Source organism: Crinia signifera, chromosome 1, assembly GCF_055691185.1.
Source record: "Crinia signifera chromosome 1, ASM5569118v1, whole genome shotgun sequence".
NCBI lineage: Eukaryota > Metazoa > Chordata > Amphibia > Anura > Myobatrachidae > Crinia > Crinia signifera.
The window spans coordinates 354872520-354896050 of NC_139217.1; the positions used below are offsets into that span (position 1 = coordinate 354872520).

Sequence of the window (23531 nt, forward strand, 5' to 3'; positions counted from 1 at the left end):
GGTGTCTTATACTAAACCAATGTAGTTTTGACCTCATGATATCTGTGGTACAACAGGTGAATGCTGATATGGACATGGTTAGAAAGGAAATTGCTGCATGTGAAGCTAATGGTTTAGAGATCTTGAGAAATGATTTGAGTAATGAGTGGTTATCCAAAATAGAGGAGAATATCAATAATTTCAGAACTGAATTACTATCCTTCAAAAAAGCGAAGTATAGAAAGGTAAAAGAGGATTATAAAGAAATGAGGGTTTACCCATGGTTAATGGGACACCCACAGAGGCGCACATGGCGTGATAACAGAGCGCAGGGCAGGAGAAGGAGAGAGGCTGTATATACAGATCTAGACTCCCAGACGTCACAAAGTGACTCAGAACAAAAAGGTGGTGCTACTTTTTTAGGGGGAAAGACTCAAACCAGAGTCAACCCTTCAAGGGAAGTAAAAAATCTCAGAGGAGAGGGGGGATCAGGCACAAAAGGAAGAGGTCAGAAGGGGCGGTATGCGGAATAGTGGTTTTCAATCTATCCAGCTATGTCCCCACTGAAATAGAAATGCAGGTACTCAACAAGGGTTTTTCCTTTGTTGAGACCTTTAGACAGGCTCCTTTTGATTTAGAAGTAGAGCTCTATAAATTTAATCGACAGTTGAGACTTAGGGACTATTTTCTAAAACATCCACAGACCACCCCACCCAACCCTTCATTAAATATTCCATTCAAAGCAAAAAGTTCCTTTGACCCCCCATCCATCAGTGCTTCGATTGACACCTTTACCCGGTTGATTCGTCAGGACATCATGCCCTTCATGAAGAGCAGTAAGAGAAAATACTCTAATCTTACTTTTGAAGAGAGTAGGGCTGTAGATTCCCTGCGCAATAATGATGGAATTATCATACGCCCCACCGACAAAGGCGGGGGTGTGGTTATTCTTAATCGGGAGGATTACATCAGTGAAGTGATGAGACAGCTAAGTGACCTAGAATGCTATGAATTACTGCCTACAGATCCTACTGAACAATTCAAGAGAGAAATTGATAGTAATATAAAATTGGGAGTAGAACAGGGATGGATAAATGAGTCCACTGAGAAATTCTTATACCAAGAGTTCCCCAAAATACCATTGATGTATATACTACCCAAAGTACATAAAACGCTGGTCTCCCCTCCAGGGAGACCAATTATTTCATCTCTGGGTTCTTTAGGACAACCACTATCACAATATGTGGATTATTTATTACAGCCTGTAGTAAAAAGTAGCCCCTTCTTTATTAAGGATACTACCGACTTCTTAGTAAGGATTGAAAAATTTGGGATACCACCGCCTGATTGTTTGCTTGTGACGCTAGACGTCACGAGCCTGTATACCAATATCATGCATGAAGAAGGCTTACAGGCCATCCGTAACGTAGTCAGTGTCTGTCCACAGTATGAGGGCCCTCCAATAGAATATCTCATTCTACTTATGGAAACTGTTTTGAAGAAAAACTATTTTTTGTTTAACAACATGTTTTTCTGCCAACGTAAGGGGACGGCGATGGGGTCAAACATGGCCCCATCGTACGCCAATATCTTTATGTACGATTATGAGATGTCCAAAATTCTTGCCAACAATAAATTTTACAAATTTATATCGATGTATCTTCGATACATTGATGATATTTTCATGGTGTGGACAGGCACTTCGACTCTGTTACAAGAGTTTGTAGATTTTTTGAATTTACTGCCTGGGTCGATTAGGTTTACACTCAATTCTAGTTCCAGCAAAATTGATTACTTAGATGTGACGGTACATGTTAGATAGAACTGCTTCGTTACAACGCTCTTTAAAAAGCCCACGGACAAAAATACTCTCCTACTAGCAGAGAGTTTTCACCCCCAACCGCTCAAGAAAGGGTTGCCACTTTCCCAATTGATTAGAGCTGTGCGCAATACATCAGACCCGGAAAAACTTGAAGGGACAATTGATGGGATGTGCCAGGACTTTGTGTCAAGAGAATACAAAAGGGAAGAGTTGGCTTATGCCAAAAAACGAGCAATGAGCCTAAAAAGACAAGATCTTCTGGGGCCCAGAGTAAGAAAGATCCCTGATTCCAAGATTGTATTTTCTAGTACATACTCGATTGCTTCTAAGGAAATTCGCAAAGCTATTATGAAGCATTGGCACATTATCCAGACAGACCCAGTTTTGGGGGCCAGTTGCAGTGCTGTTCCACTATTCTGTTACAGCCGCAGTCGTAACCTTAAACAGAGGATGTTATACACAGACGTGAGTCCGAGAGCAGGACCTAAACAAAACTGGTTGAATAAGTCTTTGGGATCCTTTCGTTGCACTGGATGTGCAAATTGTAAATTTATTAAGGTAACAGACAGCTTTATACACCCTACAACAGGCAAAACATATAAGCTTAAAGCCAGGATGAACTGTGAGACACGTTATGTGGTTTATATGATCATGTGCCCCTGTAAGCTTATATATGTCGGAAAGACAATACACATGTTGAAGGAGAGAATCTCCATGCATCGGAGTTCCATCAAAAAAGCGGGGATGAAAATGAAATCTGGTACCCCACCAGTAGCAAGGCACTTTGTTTAGTGCGGACATCACATCAGTGACTTTGTGTTTATGCCACTTGAACATGTAGCATCCATGAGGAGGGGTGGCGACCGTCATGGCAAATTACTACAAAGAGAATGCTTCTGGATTTATGAATTGGATTGTATGCGTCCTAACGGGCTAAACGAAGAGTTCTCATTTGTACCATTCCTATAGTACAGGACAGGCCAACCTGTGGCTCCCCAGATGTTGTAAAACTACAAATCCCAGAATGCCTTGCCAAAGTTTTAACACTCCCTTATAGCAAAACTGTGGCAAGGCATGATGGGATTTGTAGTTTGACAACATCTGGAGAGCCACAGGTTGGCCAGGCCTGCTATAGTAGGATGTTTTGCAGATGTTTTTTCTGATTTCTTTTTTTTTTTTTTTTTGCTGGTATTTGTAGTGTTCTAGTAGTGTATACTGGCGACCCATGGCATAACATTACATTATGGTTTTGTGATTTATACAAAAAAATTTGTTTGTTTGCCTTTTTCCTATTTTTGCATAAGTACGTGCATGACTTATACGGTTATTTTTTATTTTTATTTTTATTTATCATTTTTTCATTTTTTAATTTCTTAAGTTATCTCATAACCAGGACTTTAGATGCAAGTGTGTGGTGATTTGATGATGTAGCCAAGTAGTGCTTTCTCAAAGGGAATGCATTGATCGTTCCGCACTTAGTTAGTGTATGTACATGCTATTTTGTTTACATGCGTTGCTATGGTAAACGGAAGTGACGTGTCACCCTTGCACCAGGGAACCCACGCACACTCCCCGCTGGAGTGCATGGACGGACGTGACCAGTGACTGACGTCACAGACGTGCGCAGGAGACGGCGTCTGACGTTAGTGATGGGAGCCGGAAGCTATGCACACGCGGGAGAACTGGTGGGCGGACCAGGTGTAAGACACAGGTGAGTTACCACAATTTTTACTATTTAAGCATCATTAATTTGAGACATTTTTGTCAGACTGCTTTCCTTTGAGAAAGGTGCACAGAGCACCGAAACGGTCCATCAGGGACCTGTACTGACATCAGCCACGGAACGGGCTGCGACTCACAGTAAGACCTGATTGCCTGAGGGTGTTGGACGCCAATCGTCCTAAATGCTGTCTTAAACTGTTACCCCACCGTGATTGCTGGACTTGTCCTTTTGAAATTTTTGATGCTTATAAAAAGCTTGAGAAAAAGCCTATTGTCCTGTGCTGGTTCTTCCTTGAATAGGAACACAGTTCTCTGCTCTGGGAAGGCAATCCTATATCCCTTCAAATACCGGGCACGGACATTCATTGGACTCTGTTAGCGTCGTGCGTACTATCTCTCTCTCTCTCTCTCTCTCTCTCTCTCTCTCTCTCTCTCTCTCTCTCTCTCTCTCTCTCTCTCTCTCTCTCTCTCTCTCTCTCTCTCTCTCTCTCTCTCTCTCTCTCTATATATATATATATATATATATATATATATATATATATATATATATATATATTAGGACTTTAAGCTAATTGTATCATTTATATTACAGATTGACACTGCATTGCCACTCAGTTATGATTGTTAGTTACAGCATATATGTAAATATAGTGGACTGGACATTTATTTCCCTGTGAATACATCAGCTCCCTTAAAATAAAATAAAAATACTTTTAATTCTTGAATATGCTTTATATTCTATAAATATACTTAATTAGGAAGCATTATAATACAGGTTATACTCAATCTTCTGCAGTGGTACATTACTATATGACAACAGCATAAATAATCTATTATGGTGCATACACACGGGGGGAGATATATTGCTAGCAATATATTGCTTGCAATATATTACTGAGCAATATATTGCTCAGTGTCTCCTTTTCATCAAGCGACCAGAGATGGTCGCTGATGAAAAGGAACCTCTGCTGGGGGAGCCGCAGAGGTAATTAGCTGGTCGCAGGAGCAAGCTCCTGCGACCAGCGATTACAGTGGGGCAGAAAACGGGAGCGCGCACCCGGCGATTTATCGCTGGGGCACACTCCCAATCACTGGCAATATGGTCGCCTGCGACCATATTCCCAGCGATTATAGCCCCTATCGCCCCCGTGTGTACACAGCATTACAGATGACGGTTGGATACTCACCAGATCCATCTGCCAGATTGATTTTTAGAGGGATTGAGGAGGCTCGCTGTCCAGTGTTAATCTTGAGTTCTGGTCAGTTTTAAAGAAAAGAGACAAGTGTTCTAAGGAATGAGGTTAATTTTTTACATAGGCTGTTATAATGAACTTTTTGGATTAGATATTTCAGAGATTTGAGTCCTTTCACCCACTGCGTAGCATGACTGAAAGTTGTATCATGCAATGTATTTTCTAAACAGAGAACATGGAGCTAAGGGTACATGGTGATTTCACAATATTGAGGAATATTCATCAAAATGCAATATTGGAAAACTGATTTCAGTCGTTAATTTGTGTCTTTAAAATGCTAAATTTATCAAAAGTACAACAGCCAAGAAATCATAGAATTACAAAACATAATTTGTGGTTCCCAGTTGGTGGTCTAGGAACAATATAAATACATTTCTGTCTAACGTAATCACTATTTCACATCAGATGCTTAGGTGCATAGGCAGAATATAGAGGAATCAGTAGTAGAGCAAAAGAAGTAATAATGCCACAGTATAGGCCATCGGTACGGTTTCATCTGGAATACTGTGTCCTGTACTGAAAGCTGTATCTCTAGAAGGGTATAAATACATTAGAGTGCATTCAAAGAAGGGCAACTAAAATGCATGATCTACAACATAAAACTTACCCAGATTAAATGCTTTTTAATTATAATTGGTTACGAAACGGTCGTATACGCCAACTATGCTAGATAATACTCTGTCACTATACTCTATCCTCTTTGAGATTGTCTGCCCAAATGGCGCCTTCGGGCATTGGCTTTATTTCCAACCTAAATGTAATACACCGTGCTATATTGTTAACCCTGTTAAAATGTACACTTTTGGTCTGTATTTGCTCCTATGTACGAAACTATCAAACGACAACATATTTCTAACCCATATGTTGTGATGGATCGCATGCGTCCCTACTTCCCGCCTGCCTCGCTGCCAGGAGGAACGGGTGGTGGGACGGCCTGCCGGTCCGACCACCTGGTCGGGTCCGATGCACACGGAACCGCACATCGGACCCGACGGCATGTCAGGGAGGGACGAATTGGTCGGATTTAACTGGCCGATTGGTCGCAATCGGCCAAAATCAGACAAAATTGCCTCAGTGTATGGGCACCGTAAGGATTTCCGTGCCTCTGAGAGAACCATGTATGTAATAACTCAGGATTTTGCAAGTGTGAGTTAAGTGTCTGGAGCAAGCAAGAGGCCATTCTAGTACTCTCCGTGGCATTGGTTTGAGTAAAATACATGTCATGGCCACACATCTGGTTGGTGTATCTGAGCACAGGCTGGGGCAGGGTGCTGTGACAGTAATCATGAAGTTAAACATTATTATTATTATTAATAACAGTTTCTTATATAGCGCATACATATTCCGCAGCGCTTTACAGAGAATATTTGAACATTCACATCAGTCCCTGCCCCAGTGGAGCTTACAATCTATATTCCCTACCACATGTACACGCACACGCAGACAATCTAGGGTTAATTTTTTGTTGGAAGCCAATTAACCTACCTGTATATTTTTGGATTGTGGGAGGAAACCGGAGAACCCGGAGGAAACCCACGCAAGTACGGGGAGAATATACAAACTCCGCACAGTTAGAGCCATGGTGGGAATCGAACCCATGACCTCAGCGCTGTGAGGCTGTAATGCTAACCAACATGGCAAATAAAGCAAAATTGTGCCTTTTTGGAGTTTAATTGCTTGGCTTACCCAAATGTAATAGATTCTTATGGTACGTGATAATCGTAATGGTGTGCTTATTCCCTCCAACCGCTGTCTCCAGTTCCCAAAGGCCAATATCAGGGCTAATAGTTCCAGATTCCCAACATCATAGTTCTCTTCTGTGGTAGAAACCATCTGGGACAGGAAAACACACTGATGTAGTTTATTTATTTATTTATTTATTTATTTATTTATTAACAGTTTCTTATATAGCGCAGCATATTCCGTTGCGCTTTACAAAGGGGACAGTGATACAACAAAACAGGGTATTTACAGACAGTCAAAATGAATAATTATCATTATTCTCCATCTGTGACAGGATAGCTTGGATCCCCACTTCTGAAACAAGTTATTAAGGGTAAATCAAGATTTGGATGTTGAAAGACTAGAGCAGAGATAAATCCTTGGACTTTGAAGGCCTTGAGAGCCTAGCAGTTAGACAGATCAGCTCATTTCTTGGTCAGGGTAGTAATTGGAACTGCCAGCACTGAGAATGAACGGATGAAGTGTATGGGTTGGGATCATTGGATAGACGGCAATATGGTGGACAAGCATTAGGTCGACACCATTAGGTCAACATGCATTTAGATCGACATGCATCAATGCAGGAATGTCGACATTCAGGAAGGTCGACATGACTGTAGGTCAACATGGGTTAGGTCGTCAGGGTCATTAGGTCAACACAAGTGTTAGGTCGAAAAGGGGAAGGTCGACATAGTTTTTTTTTCTTCATATTTTTGTCCCGAATCTCGACACAGTCGACATGGGCACTGAAATGTAGCACCGCGTCCCCTCGCATGGCTTGCTGCGCTAGCCATGCTTTGGGCACACTATTTTATTCTCCACCCTAGTGGATGGTAGGGCATGAAATACCGCCTGTCGGCACATGTCGGCTCAAAAAAAATTGTGAAAAACCCCATGTAAACCTTTTGACTGTCAAACTTCCCCATGTCGACCTAATACTTGTGTCGAACTAATGACCATGTCGACCTACAGTCAAGTCGACCTTCCTGCATGTCGACCTAATGGTGTCGACCATCATGTTGTAGACCTAGTGACCGTCTCCCAAGTGTATGTAGTCATTTGCAAAGTTCAAAACCTATGAATAGCCTTCATTTTAGTGGCCATTCCTAGCTGAGAATCAATTGAAGCTCTCCAGGATCCATAAAGAACCCTTTAGGGGTAAAGATATAACCCAAATAGACACTTATTTTATTTCAAATTTACAGATGGAGCCAGCCTCCCTCTTGCTGGCGAATCGCCAGATTGTCTCCTTTGGCGATCCACCAGTGGCGAGGCGCTCCATCTGACTGAGATGCGCGTGCATCTCCTGCGCGCGCGTCCCCTTTTGCAGATCAGATGGCGGCTGGCGATTCTTCCGCCATCCCCTGCAAAGCTGGGACCAGCTTCATCTGTACATTTATCAAGCTTAATTCTCAATGTTTTAACAGAACTTGCTTAATATGGCTTTGGTGGTGTTTCCAGTGACTGGGACCAGATTCGTTACACAGTAATTCCAACAGAAAAGCATTATAGTTTGCAGGGGGGGCGGGGGGGGGGGGGACCTAAGAACTGGCCCTGTTTCTGCCTAATTTGGAGAGAGGAGGGGAATTAGGTGGCAGAGGGAAATGAGTTTTCCCCACCTTTCCAGGACCGCTTTAAGCCCTGTCCTCCTCTAATACATATGAGGTTGCTTGCACCCTGCAAATCAGTTTTTTTTAAAGATTGTAACCTTTGTAAGGTGGTCAAAAAACACTGAGATCATAGGGAGTGGATGAGTATTCTTATTTGTGATCTTATTCAAGACCCTGCAATTGATGCAAGACTACCATCTTTCTTGGAAATAAAGAAGGGCCCATGCTACCAGGTGATTTGGGGGCCTATTAAAGTCCTAACTGATATTTTCCAATACACATCCATGGCCTTTGTTTCTGGGAATGGATAAAGCATATAATGTTCTTTTAGGCAACCAATCTCGTGGCACAGTTGTAACCCCACTGAGGTTGTAGGATTTCAGCTACTTTCTTGAAAAATATATCCACAAACTCATGTTACTAAAGAGGCAAACCAGGGATCAATTGTAAGGTCTAAATTAGGGTGGCCAATCCCGGGATCGGGATCGGCGGGATCCCGGGATTTGGACCCCAAATGCCGGGATTTCAATCCCGGGATTGGAGTTTCCAATCCCGGGATTTTCGGGATTAGACTGCGCATGCGCAGTCTAATGCCGGGCAGCGTCTGAGCACTGATACTCCCATACCCGGCAGAGCAACCCTGCGCAGCGTGACCTCTCAGCGTGACGAGAGGTCACGCTGCGCAGGCAGGCAGAGATGAAGCCGCCCGTCCACCTAGCCAGCCCACCCAGCAAGCAAGCAACTCCGCATTATGAAGTCGCCCGCCCACCCACCTAGCCAGCCAGCCAGCCGACCCAGCAACCCGGCTCCCGAAGTAGAAAGCTGCCCACCCGGTATCCCGGCTCCCACCCTGCCACCGGCCGGATGAAGCTGCCCACCCGGCATCCCGGCTCCCACCCATCAACCCGGCCGCCGGCCGCCCCTGCAAATGTAAGTAAATGCGGGGCGGCCAGGGCGTTTTTTTATTAGGAAAGCCAATCCCGGTATCCCGGGAATCCCGGGATTGAGCATTTTTCAATCCCGAATCCCGGGATTGAAAAAATGCCCCGGGATTGGCTTCCCTAGTTACAAGTTAGATAGGTTGGACTCGACGGACTAATGTCTTTTTTCAGCCTTAATTACTATGTTACTATCTAAGAGCATATGAAATAGCGTCTGTATTTGCAAGAGGTGTGGGATGCTGGCTGAACTTTTGCCACTTTAAGAAATGTCCAAGATGTCAAAGTTTGGTTAGCATTTCGCACCACAAGCAAACACCGATGCTACTACATATGCCCTCTAACCACCTCCAGAAATTCCGTGTAAGCTCCAGCCCAAATTTCTTACAATGGTTAAACATCCAATATATCAGTACAGTGGCGCAACCAGGAATTTCTTGTACATTACTATACGCACAATAAGTCTCTCCTCTAGCTTCCAAACTTTTAAGCATTCAATGAAAACTTACCTCTTCAGGCAAGCTTATCTTATTCCCGAGCCCCTCGTAGCCTCCAGTAGCATTCATATCTAATTCAGTTCTGTCCTGCAATCTGGTGGGATTGCCATGCTATATATTAGGGATGACCATCGATTATTTAAAATCATCGATGGTTTGTGGCCGAGTCGAATACTTTTGCCATCGATGTGGGAGTACCAGATGGTTTCCCTACATCGATGGCAAAGGAGAAGCGATATTTCCCTTTTTTTCCCCAAGGTGCTGGAACACGGAGCATAGCTCCGCCCCCCGACACCCGGAAGTCCCACCCCTGTGTTCTGATTGGCCCACGGGCCATTCAGTCAAATATAATGAAGGACCATAGATAGCTAAAACTATCGATGGTTATCCATCAAATTGTTTGCCACTATCGATGGCTGGGTGCAGAATTGCCATTGATGGCAAACATCAATGGCGTCTGCACCGATGGCCATCCCTACTATATATCTCTATCCTTATGTATCCCGTTTGCGAGCAAGTCCTTCTTACCTCAATGTCAGTCTGGTTCTACCGTTTGTTTTATCACTGTTGTTACCAAGTGCAATGGAATATGCTGCGCTATATAAGAAACTTGAAATAAATAACAGCTCTCAGCATTCCTCCTTCTGACTTTACTCCAGTACATACCATACATGGTCTTGACAGAAAACCTCTTCCAAATGGAAAAAGTAACCTGCAGACTCCACCTATACATATAACCAATATTTTTCAACCTCATCCATTGCCCCATGGTTCCTATCATATTCGGCAATCCTTGTTTGAAGTTACACAATCCATTAGTCAAATGAAAAGCTGGTAAAATTACCCAGTAGGGGGTAAGTGTGCTACTGGGAGTTTGTACACAATAGAGATGTGTAAATCGATCGGGTGGCGCAATAAGAGCTGCCAATGGGTGGAGTTTCAATGGGTCCCTCAAACCCTTCACCAACACCAGAAATACAAAAAGATAGAAACCACACTTATCAGGCGCTCAACTCCTTCGTTTTGCAGGGAGTCCTCCCATAGATGAAATTCATGCAAAAAAATACAAGAAGTGCAATAGTGAAGTACGTTCAAATATACACTTCCAATTTTAATGCACACATAACATGAATACTCAATTTTCTTTAAAAACAATTATGATTGATGAATTGTTTTTAAAGAAAATTGAGTATTCATGTTATGTGTGCATTAAAATTGGAAGTGTATATTTGAACGTACTTCACTATTGCACTTCTTGTATTTTTTTGCATGAATTTCATCTATGGGAGGACTCCCTGCAAAACGAAGGAGTTGAGCGCCTGATAAGTGTGGTTTCTATCTTTTTGTATTTCTGGTACTAGGAGTTTGTGTTTGTTGATTTAGACTAGGGAAGCCAATCCCGGGGCATTTTTTCAATCCCGGGATTCGGGATTGAAAAACGCTCAATCCCGGGATTCCCGGGATACCGGGATTGGCTTTCCTAATAAAAAAACGCCCTGGCCCCGCATTTACTTACATTTGCAGGGGCGGCCGGCGGCCGGGTTGATGGGTGGGAGCCGGGATGCCGGGTGGGCAGCTTCATCCGGCCGGAGGCAGGGTGGGAGCCGGGATACCGGGTGGGCAGCTTCCTACTTCGGGAGCCGGGTTGCTGGGTCGGCTGGCTGGCTGGCTAGGTGGGTGGGCGGGCGACTTCATAATGCGGAGTTGCTTGCTTGCTGGGTGGGCTGGCTAGGTGGACGGGCGGCTTCATCTCTGCCTGCCTGCCTGCACAGCGTGACCTCTCGTCACGCTGAGAGGTCACGCTGCGCAGGGTTGCTCTGCCGGGTATGGGAGTATCAGTGCTCAGACGCTGCCCGGCATTAGACTGCGCATGCGCAGTCTAATCCCGAAAATCCCGGGATTGGAAACTCCAATCCCGGGATTGAAATCCCGGCATTTGGGGTCCAAATCCCGGGATCCCGCCGATCCCGATCCCGGGATTGGCCACCCTACTTGTAACTAGTGACTTGAGTAAGTCACATCTATAGGATTCCCTTAGCAGCCAAAAATGCATCCAGTTTTGATTTAAATTCATTAAAAGTAGTTGCTGTAATCACCCCTACTGGCAATGAGTTCCAGAATTGTATTGCTCTAATGGTGAAGAATCCTATTTTTAATTCAGTACAGAATTTATTTTCTCAACCTCCATTTCTCCAGTGAAAACATATTCAGCCTGGTTAACCTATCTTTGTATTCTAGTGATTCAAGACCTTTACTAGCTTAGTTGCCTTTCTCTGTACCTGTACCAATTCATTTATGTCCTTTTTAAGGTGCGGTGCCCAGAACTGAACACAATATTCCAAGTGTGATCTCACCAATGCCTTGTAAAGAGGCACTATCACAGTGGCATCCCTTGAATCCATACCCCTTTTAATGCATGCCAGTGTATGGTTTGCTTTTGCTGCAGCACTTGAGCAGTGTGCACTATTACCCAATTTTTCATCTATCAGTCCTTCTCTACATCAGAATTCGCTATAATAACTCCAATTAGCCAATAAGTAGCTTGTTCATTTTTGTTCTCATAATGAATTACTTTACATTTTTCAACGTTAAACTGCATTTTCCACCTTTCCGCCCACCTTTCCAGTTTATTTAAATCACTTTGTAGTGTTTCCACATCCTCTCCTGAGTTAATTTCCTTACTCACTTTCGTGCAATTTTACTCACTATAAAAACATAGATTTTGACGGCAGATAAGAACCACTTGGCAAATCTAGTCTATCATGTCCCCCCTTTTCCTTCTCTGCTCCAAAGTATACATATTAAGATCTCTTAGTCTTTCCTGGTACATTTTATGATGTAGGCCATGCACCATTTTAGTTGCCCTTCTTTGTACAGTCTCTAATGTATTTATATCCTTCTGGAGATGTGGCCTCCAGAACTGAACACAGTACTCTATGTCACTTTCAATATCATTAATGAATATATTAAACAAGGTGGGTCCCAATATTGAACCTTGCCAGACTCCACTTTGGACCTTACCCCAGCTGGAATGTATGCCATTTCCCACCAATCTCTGTCCCCAATTGTGAAACCAGTTTTTAATCCAATTACAAATCGTATCTCCTAACCCTAAATTACCTAGTTTCATTAATAACCTTTTATGAAGCACCATGTCAAAAGCTTTAGCGAAATCAAGCAGTATTACATCAACAGATTTCCCTAAGTCCAGCCCCTACTGAATTCCTCATAGAAGCTAATATAATTAGTCTGACATAATCTATTTTTGACGAACCCATGCTGAGCCTTACTTATCACTTTCTCCTGTTCTAAGAAATTTTGGATACTATCTCTTATTATTACTTCTAATATTTTCCCCACAATAGATGTAAGGCTGACCGGTCTATAATTTTCAGGGTTAGTTTTGCTACCTTTCTTTCATATTGGTACTATGTTAGCTATGCGCCAGTCCCTTGGTACATCCCCGAGTTGATTGATTCCTTGAATATCAGTTATAAAGGTAGTGCTATGACAGAAATCAATTCTTTAATATACTAGGGTGTATTTCGTCAGGGCCAGGAGATTTGTTACTATTTAGGTTCTGTAATCTATTTTTGACTATTTCCTCACTCAAACATACAGTTTAGGAGCAACCAAGAGCCGAGCATTTAATCTGTTGGAGATCTTCTGAAGATTCTTCCCTTGTAAATACTGAAGCCAAAAATTAATTTAATAATTCTGCTTTTTCTAGATGTATACCAACCTCCTGAAATTCATTCGGCCTTGTTATTTTATGGCTTGTTTGGATAGTCATGAGCAAAATGATCTTTATTGCATAGGCCTAGAAAATATACAAAGGAATATAGTAGGAAATGATGTGCCACCAATATGTTTCATATGGCAAAAATATTAAAATTAGAGTCTCTTAATCATAATTACTTTAGTCTTCATATGTTGAGATCCTCAGATGTTCTCATGTAATTCATACAAATTGGTGTACCATGAAAAAAACACACATAAATAAATGGTCAATATTAATAAATATGATGCAGGCTAAAGGTAGGTGTAGTGGGAATCCCACATAGAAACCAATAGTAGGTGATTAGAAGGTGATATCCAAAGGAAAGTGCACCCGAAAAAAATGATCCACTGAGTGGTTATACTGTAGATGTATACTGAAGATGCATAAGTTTGCTTACATCAACAAAGTGATGGTGAAACTAGAGATGAGCGGTTCAGATTCCATGGAGTCCGAACCACTCTGAACATCGCCGCCTGTGAGCCGTGCTCGCAAGTTACTGGCTTTGTTCGGAAACCCGAGCGTGGCTGAACGCGGGAATCTGGTGTCGGATTCTCACAAGATGCCGAGTCTATAAAAGCTTGCCGTCCCGATAATTCTGCGCCATTTCACACTCACGCTTCCAGCTGTGCACAGCTCTGCTCTTGTACTTCGGGTCTAGTTGTGCTGCGTGCAGGAGCCTGGGGTGTTGAACTTGTCTTGAACTTGAATCATCAATCACTTGTCACTTCAATCATCAAGTGTTCAGTGGGTTGTTGTGCAGAGGGGTGCAGTGCAGAGTGCAGACAGAGGGGTGTTGTGCTGTGCAGACTCAGAGGGGTGTTGTGCAGTGCAGAGGGTTGTTGTGCAGTGCACATTCGAGGGGTTTGTGCAGTGTGTAGAGGGGTGTTGTGCAGTGCAGAGGGGTTTGTGCAGTGCACATTAGAGGGGTTTGTGCAGTGTGTAGAGGGGTGTTGTGCAGTTCAGAGGGGTTTGTGCTGTGCAGAGGGGATTGTGGCAGTGCAGTGCAGACTCAGCAGAGGGGTTTGTGTGCTGGGTTATATAATATACTTATTGTAGTAATTACTTATTGCACTGGTCGTGTGTTAGGCAGGCTGTTAATCAGTGTAGTGGGGTACACAGGCAGGCTGTCAGTCAGCTTTTCATTGTTCTTTTTTTTTTCATTGTGGTGTATGGTCACTGTGGTGTGCTGCACTGCAATCCAATACACTATACATAATATATACTACTGTCAGAAGCAGAACAAGTGCCATGTGTGATAGTTCTGCCTCCACGGTCCACGCAGTGTTATCCAAGGCCCGTCCATAAAAAAAATACAGTATAAAAATTAATTTTGCAGTTCTTTATTTTTTTGCTGTATACTGCACCCCAATAGTATACACGCCAAGTTACTTGTGTGATTGTTCTGCGTCCACGCAGCGTTATACAAGCTGCACATTAAAAATAATAACATTTTAAAAATCCTAATCAATTTTTCTCGTCTTTTTTCATTCTTTATGTGTACTGCACCCATAGTATATACTGTCAGAAGGTGGGTGTGTGACTGTTCAGCCTCCAAGCAGCATTATACAAGCTGCACATTAAAATTAATAAAATGTAAAAAATCCTAATCAATTTTTCTCGTCTTTTTTCATTCTTTGTGTGTACTGCACCCATAGTATATACTGTCAGAAGGTGGGGGTGTGTGATTGTTCGGCCTCCAAGCAGTGTTATACAAGCTGCGCATTAAAAACAAATTAAATAAAAAAAATCCTAATAAATGTTTCTCGTTTTTCTTCATTCTTTGTGTGTACAGCACCCATAGTATATAATGTCAGAAGGTGGGTGTGTGATTGTTCGCCTCCAAGCAGCGTTATACAAGCTGCGCATTAAAAACAAATTAAATTTTAAAAAATCCTAATCAATTTGTCTCATCTTTCTTCATTCTTTGTGTGTACTGCACCCATAGTATATACTGTCAGAAGGTGGGTGTGTGATTGTTCGGCCTCCAAGCAGCGTTATACAAGCTGCACATTAAAAACAAAGTAAATTAATTTAAATTAAAAAATCCTAATCAATTTTTCTCGTCTTTATTCATTGTTTGTGTGTACTGCACCCATAGTATATACTGTCAGAAGGTGGGTGTGTGATTGTTCGGCCTCCAAGCAGCGTTATACAAGCTGCGCATAAAAAAACAAATTACATTTAAAAAAAAATCCTAATCAATTTGTCTCATCTTTCTTCATTCTTTGTGTGTACAGAACCCATAGTATATAATGTCAGAAGGTGGGTGTGGGATTGTTTGGCCTCCAAGCAGCGTTATACAAGCTGCGCAATAAAAACAAATTAAATTTTAACAAATCCTAATCAATTTGTCTCATCTTTCTTCATTCTTTGTGTGTACTGCACCCATAGTATATACTGTCAGAAGGTGCGGGTGTGTGATTGTTCGGCCTCCAAGCAGCGTTATACAAGCTGCGCATTAAAAACAAATTAAATAAAAAAATTCTAATAAATTTTTCTCGTTTTTCTTCATTCTTTGTGTGTACAGCACCCATAGTATATAATGTCAGAAGCTGGGTGTGTGATTGTTCGGCCTCCAAGCAGCGTTATACAAGCTGCACATTAAAAAGAAATTAAATTGAAAAAAAATCCTAATCAATTTGTCCCGTCTTTCTTCATTCTTTGTGTGTACTGCACCCATAGTATATACTGTCAGAAGGTGGGTGTGTGATTGTTTGGCCTCCAAGCAGCGTTATACAAGCTGTGCATTAAAAACAAATTACATTTTAAAAATCCTAATCAAATTGTCTAATCTTTCTTCATTCTTTGTGTGTACTGCACCCATAGTATATAATGTCAGAAGGTGGGTGTGTGATTGTTCGGCCTCCAAGCAGCGTTATACAAGCTGTGCATTAAAAACAAATTACATTTAAAAAATCCTAATCAATTTGTCTCGTCTTTCTTCATTCTTTGTGTGTACTGCACCCATAGTATATACTGTCAGAAGGTGGGTGTGTGATTGTTCGGCCTCCAAGCAGCGTTATACAAGCTGTGCATTAAAAACAAATTAAATTTAAAAAATCCTAATCAATTTGTCTTGTCTTTCTTCATTCTTTGTGTGTACTGCACCCATAGTATATACTGTCAGAAGGTGTGTGTGATTGTTAGGCCTCCAAGCAGCGTTATACAAGCTGTGCATTAAAAACAAATTAAATTTAAAAAATCCTAATCAATTTGTCTTGTCTTTTTTCATTCTTTGTGTGTACTGCACCCATAGTATATACTGCCAGAAGGTGTGTGTGATTGTTCGGCCTCCAAGCAGCGTTATACAAGCTGTGCATTAAAAACAAATTAAATTTAAAAAATCCTAATAAATTTGCCTTGTCTTTCTTCATTCTTTGTGTGTACTGCACCCATAGTATATACTGTCAGAAGGTGTGTGTGATTGTTCGGCCTCCAAGCAGCGTTATACAAGCTGTGCATTAAAAAAAATTTAATTTAAAAAATCCTAATCAATTTGTCTCGTCTTTCTTCATTCTTTGTGTGTACTGCAACCGTAGTATATACTGTCAGAAGGTGGGTGTGTGATTGTTCGGCCTCCAAGCAGTGTTATACAAGCTTGGCATTAAAAACAAAGTAAATTAATTCAAGTTAAAAAATCCTAATCAATTTTTCTCTTCTTTATTCATTGTTTGTGTGTACTGCATCCCAGTACACCATACTGATACTGTCAGAAGTTCTGTGTGTTAATAACCAGCCAGCTTGCTGCAGACCTTGGCCTAAATTGAATGAAAACAACATTGTGAGCTGTAAAGTGGTCAAAATTGTCTTGGAAAGGGCTGGAAATTAATGTTATTGAGGTTAATATTACTCTAGGGACAAAAAAAACCCGCAACATTTGTCATTTTTGACCATTTTTCTAAAAAATCCAAAGCCTTTCACTGCTGTTTGACAAATCCAAATCCGAATCTTCGGCCCCGGCGCTCATCTCTAAGTCAAACCCACAAAGGTATCATCATGAATCAACTGACCACTTCTTAAACCATTCCCTGAAGAAGCCATAGACCCTCCTCCTGCCCCCAGCTCAGAGTCTATTAACATATTACTCTACATTCTATTATCATTTCTATCTTAGCACCCATTGACATTAATGGTTGGTGGTCAGTTAATGTTTCAAACCTACTGTAAGATTAAAAAATAATTAGCATCAAATATATTAACATTAACATCATAAATGTATTTTTTCTGCTGACCATGGAATGATATTGGATATTATGGTTTGCAGAGCTGTCAATGCTGACATTAAAGTTTGACATATGTTTTGTGTATCCAAGACCATTGGTAAAGCCTTGGCTGGTTACCCCTAAAGCAAATGGACAATGAGCCTACTTCAGACATGGTTGGTAATACAGCAGAAGGCATCTATTACAGGCAGATTCCTCCTTCTGTATTAGTTATCTGACCCTTGATGATGCGCCAAATGGCCATCTATCGCAAAGGCCAGGAAATCTCTGTCCAAGTCAACAAGGCGATAGGCTGCGTGGGAGTGGGTTTAGTGTCAGGGTGTTGGGACCAGGAGGGTCCACATTTCTTGTGTACATCACCTGTGGCGGAAGGTAAAAGTGGAAGGCTGTGATTGCTTTGCTCAATAAAGATTTATAACCTGATATTGTGGAAGACCTGACTGCTGTGTGGTGACTGCTGAATTGCAGTGAATAAAACCCTACTGTTTTACCACACTGGTCGACGGTCTTTAAGTTGTCACATGTTGTGGCCCATTCAGGGTTTATTGCTTGATGCATCTTGTGGGGCAGGGACCAGTCATCAAGTATAAAACAGCAGGAGGACCAATGCATCACTATGCTAGCGATCTGAATGCCGGTGGGAGCATGAGTTGAGCAGCAGCCAGTTGGGTGAGTATGAATAACCAACCTCGGAAAAACTGTTTAAGTTATTGTTTTGTTACATGAGAAAGTAATAAAATGATTCCTGCTGCGTTTGTCCTGCTAAGGAAAACAGGTTAGTAGCTAAAGGTGCTGAACACCATTGAAAGAACTTCAGCGCATCTGCGTTGTACAGCAGAGGATTGGGTGAACTGACTGGTGCCATTCCTATCTGGAGCAGCTCAACGAGCTTACACTGACCTGCCTTAGCAGCAAGCTGCTTCACATACTCAACTAAAGGTGGCTATGCCTGCTAGAATATGGGTGACAAGACCTAGAAATGCTCAAAGATTCCGTGACTATCCGTATGCCTCTTCAGAATCACCCCCAATTCAGTAAGCAAAGTTAGTCAGATTGGATAAATCATGTTAACCGTGCTGTGGAGATAGTATCCATAGACAACTAGACCAAGATGCTGTTTTGCCATGTGGTTAATTAGCTCCAGTAATAGTATTCTCCCCTTGTGACAGTAAACTGAAAAATAATAATGGTGGTTTTAAAAAAAAAAAAATCTAAAAATACTCATATGTACAAAATTACTTTATTATCAATCCAAATAAAAATATTTCTTACAAAAAGGCATTGTCACAGAAAAAAAAACATTTTGTTGACTAACTTCAGCAGTATATACTGTATGAGTCTAAATAGATTTGTATATTAAGCCTGTGCATGCGCAGACGCAGGGTAAACAGACACCCAACATTGCTGGCGGTGGGGGGGGGGCGTTCCCATGGAAATTGCCGGGTGACGTGGTGCCAGGGGCGGGCAGCTGATATCACCAGATGTCAGCTGCCTGCCCAGTTCCTCCCGAATGTGCACGCATATATAAGTGACCTGAGAGTCACTGTATATATGCGTGCACGCACCACATCTTGGTCGGCGACCATTGAAAAATGTGGGAGTTTCCCCCACGGCCTGCAAACGGATGTTTATGTAAAACATCCATTCGCAGGCCATTCAATTGTGCACTGCGTGCTAATGTGGGGGTGGGCAGCCTGCCATTCACAGGGCGGGTTCTGCTAGACTTGCAAGGGTGCGAATTTGAGAGTGCTGAGATAGCTCTGCCGACTTTTGTATTTACTGCACTTTCTTGGATGAAAACTGTTGTTGACTGGATTGTACAGTATTTATTATATACTGAGCTAAGGGGTTGATTTAGATTTCAATATAAAATATATGCTCCTGTACTTCAAGTGCTCATACAGTAATGCATGTCTTGAAACACAGACCCTTATTCAGATCTGATCGCAGTACAAATTTGTTCTCAAAATGGGCAAAACCATTGTGGGTATGTGATCGTTAGTGCAAATACAATAGGGCCTTATCTAGGGGTGTGCAAGCCTGTAGTGATATAGATATATCCTATAGACACTCTGGACACACATCCCACAGCCTGTACAGTAGCCTAAAGCATCCTAAGGACAGTCTGGGCAACAGTATCGCACGCAGGGGTGTTTCTGAGTACCCAGAAACCCCCCCACAGGAGTCTAAGGACACTAGGCTGAAAGCTGAGGGTCCCCTCTTTCCATGGGTACAAGAATTTTAAAAATCGGCCCTTGGGAACCGGAGATATCTGACTTCAAAATAGTGGTCCCCATCCAAGCCTGTTAATTGCTCTTCCCATCAGATATTTCAGGTTCTGTCTGACTTAAAGTTTGTCTGAGGGTATATTCCAAAAGCTGGGACTCCCTCCCTTTGATGGACACTAGTTGCTTGTCTCTACTGTTCCCAGAACCAGAGATATCAGCCTTCTAGCAGCTGGTTACTGCTCCAGCTCCACACAACTGGTATTTAGTTTTATATTCTCGTTGGCAGATTGCTCTGACTCCTGAACTCTGATCCCATAGTCCCCAGTACCATTTGGTAGGTGGGATTCTCTAGTTTTTTATTCCATTAAAATCTAAGAAATTTATTTCCGGGAACTGGAGATATCTGCACTCAAGCAAGCTGTCCTCCCACCAGAAAATTATGAATAATAAGCCCACTCCACTATACACCCCTCCTTTGCGTATTAAACATCCTCTACCACCCTGGAAGTTATGTATCAGGGCCCCTTCATTCAGCCCAATGACCCCTTCTCCCACCATCTGTGCAGTAAAGGGGTAATTAGTGGAAATTACTGATCCAGGCCCTACATGCTGAGCAGTTGATATAATACCCCCTACCACCCGCGGGACATCTTCCCCCACCCCTACCGCTAGAGGATCGGTAGGGGCCCCAATACATTGATATGCCCAGGGGTCTACACTGCTGTTATATATATATATATATATATATATATATATATATATGTGTGTGTGTGTGTGTGTGTATATATATATATATATATATATATATATATATATATATAATTATTATTTATATACATTTGGTCTATCTATAATACTTTAACTGACCTGGCATATACTGGGTCACCTAAGTGTCCATCTCTGTGCTTTGCTCCGCCCCTCTGGAAACCCCCTTCTGAAAATCCTGCGTTTGCCACTGGGCAATGCTGTATTTTCTTGAGCTGGAGCCCCCGCCCCCTCATGGCATCTATATGGTGGTGATTTGGCACCCTGCTCTGCCGCTGAATTTCTGATAATGAAGATCACCAGCACTAGCTAGTTGCGCCTCTGATTGGTTGATTCAAAATGTCAGGCATGCATATGTCATAGCAGTGGCGTAACTATAGAGGGTGCAGAGTTTGCAACTGCTATGGGCCCGATCGCTTGGGGGCCACAAGGCCCCGCAGGCAATCCCTTGCACCCTCTTGATTTATTTTTAAATAGTGCCTTGTGCACATCGGCTGCGCTCCTGTTTTATAGGATTGTAGGTATGATGCAAGCTGGCCATAATCACCATTATGTAAAAATGTATGCATGTATGCAGTTGTACTGCACCTATCTGTACACTTTGCTTCATAGTGCTCCCCATATTAGTGGTCACCATATTAGTGCTTTTTTGTTGTACCAGCCTTATGCTTGGTACAAAAGTTCAGTTAATAACAGCTCCATTGACTTGCACTCTGTGAACTTTGCCTTAATGACAATGCCCAGTAATGCCTCTGTATCCATTCTTGGAGATGTAGCTGAGATACGTACAACTTTGCATTGTGTTTACTTGCCTATGATTAGCTGGTACAGCATGAAAACACAAAATACATTCACCAAACAGATTTGCGTTCATCAGCCTCTTTCTCTGCGTATTTTAAGAATTATTTTTGCATTGCTGTCATTGATCCATGAGAGAGAATATTTAGGGTGGAATGTAATAGCCTGGAGAGAGTCTGGAGAGAGATAAATTACCAACCAATCAACTTCTGTTATTTTATGGACTGTGTTTGAAAAATGGCAATAGCTAATTGGTTAGTCGTTTCTCTCACCACTTATCTCTCTTCAAGGGAGCTTATTACATCTCCTCTTTATATGAAGCCTAATAGCAAATCCCTTTCACTATAAAACCAAATGTTAACAAAAACAATTTCAGACTAATGATGTATGTGTAGGCATATCTGTATATGCCTACACATAAATGATATTCAATGTGCATCCAACTCAGTATAAGGCCAATTGTGTTCTTCGTTCTGGCCACACCATGAGAAGATCAGTAATACAGTCATGAGTACTGTTGTATGAGACTTGCAGCCTTGTATTATGTCACTATCCCGGTGGCCACCACTGCAATCAGAGCACCCCAATGCTAGTTCCCTGCATTATGTGCTCATCAGAAATTTCTGTAGCCTTTGCTTCAGTGCTCAGGGCACCCGATGCCTAGGTGGTAGTCTTTCTTGTCTAGGTGCTCCTCACAGCCTGGTGCTTAGTACACCTTCTGGGATTCTGTTCTTGTTTTCTAAGTGCTGCTTTCTGAAGTTCAACTTGTTGAATTCCTGTGAGATTTCAGCTATGGATTTACCTTTAGTTTCAGGAAGGACATAGAATAGTGTAATTCCTGAAATGGTGATAACCACTATGAAAAGAAGGAAGCAGTACTGCTGGAGAACCTCCTGGAAGATATAAACCAGGTTCAAATAGGTAAAAAGGGTACTGTGACAGAGAGCAGGGAAGGAAAAGGATGGGAGAGAGTGAGATAGAAGAGAGAAAAAAGGGAGAAGCTGGGAATGTTAGAGATGAACATGAATATCACTTACATAAGGCATGTAGTAATTTTTATGTATCCTGGTATATTTATTTTTATTGCTAACCTACATAAAACATAATTTATCTAAAGAAGTTGAAAATATAGGCTACAAGATAGCAAAATAATTAAGAATCTGTGTGGGTTCATGTACACTCTGGGGTCCATCCCCCTTGACCCCTAAGGTCAATTATATACAATTATAGACAAATTGTATCGATAGCGTATTTACAAAGCAACCAAAGCAACCAATAGCCCTTCTGAGCAATATCATTCAAAATATTGCCCAGTGTGTATGCACAAATGAAGAATGTAGCGCGCTCCCGCGGGTAGTTGATGAGGGTTTCTGTCGTTGTTACATGCAACTCAAGTTTGGCTATGTTGTTCACAAAAAGGTGCATATTACTAGACCCTTGCTAGATTGTTCTTCGTTTGTCAAATCATTTATACCGCTTTCAGACCGCACTCCGAACACGGCTTATTGCCGTGTTCGCGGGGCCTAAACACGGGTCACGGTGCGGTCTGAAAAGGCTACCACGGGTCGAGCAACACGGGTGTTCAACCCTGGTAATCATGCATAAATGGTCCCAAGAGGTAGAATCAGTGAATATTGAGGCAATCGCCGTAAATTTGATTAAAAATCAAGCTGAACAAGACAAATCAGGTCATGCAATAGTGGTCCAAAGAAGTAGGATCAATGGGTATTGAAGGCAATCGCCATATATTTGGTTAAAAATCAGGCTGGATAAAGAAAATCAGATCAGGGGTTCTAATTTTTGGATCCCTAGAGTGCACATCCGGTCTTATTGACTCCATATTGGCTAGATCACCATTATTGATGCTTATGGGGGGGGGGGGCATATTTGTAAACCGGTCGTTAACCCCTGATCTGATTTTCTTTAACCAAATATAAGGCGATGGGTCTACATAGAGGAGTGTGAAAGGCAGCATTGAAGAGGCCAGAGACCACTGCACTGCTGTATGTATTTATAAACGCGTATGTGTGCTCCAATTTCTCTGCACATCACCTGTGCTACTCTATATGTTCCTGGCCGGATCTGGCACATACATCAAATGTGCACTTTGTACCATTTGTACATATTTGCTGCACAGACCCTGCCTGTAGCACACTCCACTACCAACAAATACAGCACAGAGCACATCACTGT

General features: G+C 42.1%; 1 protein-coding gene across 1 annotated transcript in view; it reads right to left on the reverse strand.

Annotated features, from left to right (window-relative positions):
* Window positions 1-18804: 18804 nt before the first annotated feature.
* The window catches only part of LOC146008904 (solute carrier family 2, facilitated glucose transporter member 11-like), a 28053-nt gene continuing 23326 nt past the window's right edge, over window positions 18805-23531 (reverse strand). Inside the window, exon 12 of the mRNA XM_083148714.1 lies at window positions 18805-22231. Coding sequence (XP_083004840.1) covers window positions 22031-22231 — 201 coding nt within the window. The 3' untranslated portion in view covers window positions 18805-22030. The remainder of the gene's footprint in view (window positions 22232-23531) is intronic.